The sequence below is a fragment of the Propithecus coquereli genome, unplaced genomic scaffold (assembly GCF_000956105.1).
Source record: "Propithecus coquereli isolate 6110/MARCELLA unplaced genomic scaffold, Pcoq_1.0 Scaffold525, whole genome shotgun sequence".
Classification (NCBI taxonomy): domain Eukaryota; kingdom Metazoa; phylum Chordata; class Mammalia; order Primates; family Indriidae; genus Propithecus; species Propithecus coquereli.
The window spans coordinates 453,419-456,811 of NW_012151119.1; the positions used below are offsets into that span (position 1 = coordinate 453,419).

At 54.1% G+C, this 3,393-nt stretch overlaps 1 protein-coding gene across 1 annotated transcript in view; it reads left to right on the forward strand.

Annotated features, from left to right (window-relative positions):
- Positions 1 to 809: 809 nt before the first annotated feature.
- Positions 810 to 3,393, forward strand: part of TMCC1 (transmembrane and coiled-coil domain family 1) — a 25,344-nt gene continuing 22,760 nt past the window's right edge. Inside the window, exon 1 of the mRNA XM_012656891.1 lies at positions 810 to 899. Within this exon, the coding sequence (XP_012512345.1) occupies positions 810 to 899 (90 nt within the window). The remainder of the gene's footprint in view (positions 900 to 3,393) is intronic.

Below are 3,393 nucleotides of genomic sequence, written 5' to 3' on the forward strand. Positions count from 1 at the left end.
CATGCGCCACCATGCCCGGCTAATTTTTTCTATATATTTTTAGTTGTCCAGCTAATTTCTTTCTACTTTTAGTAGAGACGGGGGACTCACTCTTGCTCAGGCTGGTCTCGAACTCCTGAGCTCAATTGATCCTGCTGCCTCGGCCTCCCAGAGTGCTGGGATCACAGGCGTGAGCCACCGCGCCCGGCCAAGCAGGATTTTTAATTCCTTAGAGCAAGTAAGGAGAGCCCTGGGAATATTTTCCAAAGCCGCGTCTCCCTGGGGGAAAGTGACATGGGGTTTTCACGGGGCAGCGGAGAAAGAAAAAGACGCGTTATCACACACACGTAGGAAGGGCTTCCCGTGGCGTGGCGATCAGGAACGTTTGAGTTTATCTATGAGCCGCCAGGGTCTGTCGGGGGCTGGTTCTACCCGGCTGGGCAGCCAGGGGCCTCGCGAACAGCAGGTTGTGGAGTCGGTTGATTGCTCGAGGCGGCTGGATTCCTGTCGTCCCCGGTTCCCTCCCTTTCTGCACAGTCTCGTCCTCGCCGCAGTCTTCCGAAGTGAGCGTCAGCGTCCTCCCCAGTGTGCAGCTGACAGAGTCGACACAGAGCTCAAGCAACTCGCGCGAAGTCAGGCTGGTGGCGAAGCCTGACTCGAACCCGAGCAGTTCACGCCGGACCCTGTGCTCCCCTGAACGCAGCCGGACCCCACGATCCTGTCCAGTCGTCTCGCGTTGGCGCCTTTCCGTGCACAACCGAGAAAAGTGCTTCCCTGTTTTCCCGGCGCTGACTTTGCAACGTTCTGAGATTTTGCCTCCTGCGTTGGGAATGGTGCCGTCCGCCCCGGCGCGTTCGCGATCCGACTTCACGCTACGGCGCCAGCGGACGTTGCTGGAAAAGAGAAGCGCCTTCCGGTTGGCGCGTTCGTAGCTCAAGCTACGTGCCGGGCGTTCCTGCCTGGAGCGTGGCCGTCCCCCGCGAGGACTCCGCCCGTGGCTCAGAAAAACGCCGAGAACATTCGCCTGCCCTGCCCGGGGCTTCCGTAGCTTCTTTAGAGGCCGAGGACCTTGGCTTCTGTCACCCGAGCTCACGCAGGCGTGTTGATGACGCCTTGTGGGAGCCACGCGCGACGGGAGGCTCCCAGCAGCCCAGGGGGGACAGAAATCAGGCAGGTCCCTGTGTTCAGTTGCCATCAGGGGAGACAGAAATCACACCTGTCCCCGTGCAGCTTGACTAAGATCAAGGGTAAAGTCACACCCCAAATGGGGTCGTTTGTAAATAATTACAGCCGTGCGGTGCTTGCGAGCCCTGATGTCTCCTGAGAAAAGTCATTCGCTGATTTCATCGCCGTGGGAACACGAGCAGTGCCTTGCCCAGGCCTGGTGGCGTAGCCTGCGACACTCCGAGGCTCCACGGGACGGCCTTCTGGCTCCCAGGTGTCAGCGGAAAAAAGACCAAACTCTGTGAAACGATTTTAAAGAGATTTACTCTGAGCCAGATTCGAGGACCGTGGCCCGGAGCCACATCCAAGAGGTCTTGAGCAGTGGCCTCCCTGCGGCCGGGTCACAGTTTGGTTTTACACGTTTCAGGGCGACGGGGGTGACAGGTGGAGTCATAAATCAATACCTGGGAGGCTACATTGGTTTGGCCCCAAAAGGTGGCCCATCTCGAAGCGGGGCTTACAGGTCATAGGTGGGTTCAAAGAGTCTTCGGCTCGTAATTGTTAAAGACATGAAGCTTTGCCTACAGGCCTGGAATGTTCCAGCACAGGAGCTGTTGATCAGAGAGGAGCCACCGGACTTAGATTTGTTGTGCAAATTGAGGACTCGCGGGTGTGTCTTGCATAAATGGGTTACAGAGGACGTCCCCAAGAAGGGAGGGGCACAGTGAGGCCTGTCTGACCTCCTTCCTCCTGGCAGGCAGTTTAGTTTTAGGGTATTCCTTTGGCCATGAGGGGGTCCATTTTGTCAACTGGTGGAGGGTGAGCTTTAAAATTGTATTTCAGCTCTCACAGGCTCGTGCCTGGACGGCAGCTGCCGCCGTGAGCGTCGCAGGCGGCGGGGACGCAGCGCTGGGTGTCTGTGCCTCTAAGCATAGAAAGGGCGCAGCAAAAATAACGGTGTTACCGTCTTTGGGGACTGTTGTGTGCACAGTGCATCGTGGAAACGTCATTATGCGGCACGTGACTGTGTGTTCGAGGTTTATTGTTCTTTTTTTCCCCCAATTTTAGAAATGTGACCCAGCCTTGATTCTAGTTCCTGAGCCAACCAGTATAATCGACTGTGATCCTCCCAGATTTAATAGGGAAACTCGATTTTCATTTCTATACTTGTTCAGTGAACAGATTACGTTTCAGTTAACATCCGTATTAATCGCAGAGAACTGGGGCGTGTACACGCGTGGAGGCCTGAGTCTAGCGGCCTTTCGTCTCTTTGCTTTTCTTTATACCGGGGTAGATTTTGTGCTTAACTACAAACACGAATGCTGGATCCGGGCCATGTTATAGGTTGCGGGTGCGGGATCTGAAATCCCATTCAGAGAGCAAATCGAACACCGGGACCCTGGCACAGCCTAGAAGACTCCGGGCGCGGAGGAAGGCGGGTTGCCCGCAGCTCCCGTTGCAGCTCTGGGTCGCAACTTGGTTTTGTGCAGTTTCGGCTGCTGCCTCGCTGCCTGTTCTCTTGGGCCTGAAAGATGGATCGGGAAGGAGCAGGTGACACAAAACAGTCGTGTGCCGGCCTCTAACTGTTCTGGATCTTCTTTTTCATTGACCAGTGGAGCGTGGTGGCATTTCGTCATTAATTTCGATATCACAGTATCTTTTGATTTTTTTACGCGCACGGTATTTCTCATCCGTTTGTCTGGAAAGAAAATAATATAGTTGCTATTCTTATCAATGCTGATACATCGAGTGCAGTAATGAGCTAAATGTGTTCTGTGGCCCAGAGAGCAGCGTGATTCTCGCTCAGCTGACGAACAGGCAGCACATTCCAGAACGTTCGAGATGACAGAAAGGTACAGGATGACAAGTTAGATTGTTGGCATTTCGTGAGGATTTCAGATGTGGTGTGTTATTGTTACGAAAATATTGGGGCGCGGGGACCCCGCACATAGTTCTTTCTCGCAGATTGCTGCTAAACGTAGATTAAGGATGGGGAACAGGGAAAAGGGTATGATCTGAATCTCTAGGACGGTAAATTTGTAATTTGAAACTGTACTGGGACTTTTTATTACCCTGAGATGGTTATTTTTTTTTTTTTTGAGACAGAGTCTCACTCTGTTGCCCGGGCTAGAGTGCCGTGGCGTCAGCCTCGCTCACAGCAACCTCAGACTCCTGGGCTCAAGCGATCCTCCTGCCTCAGCCTCCCGAGTAGCTGGGACGACAGGCATGCGCCACCATGCCCGGCTAATT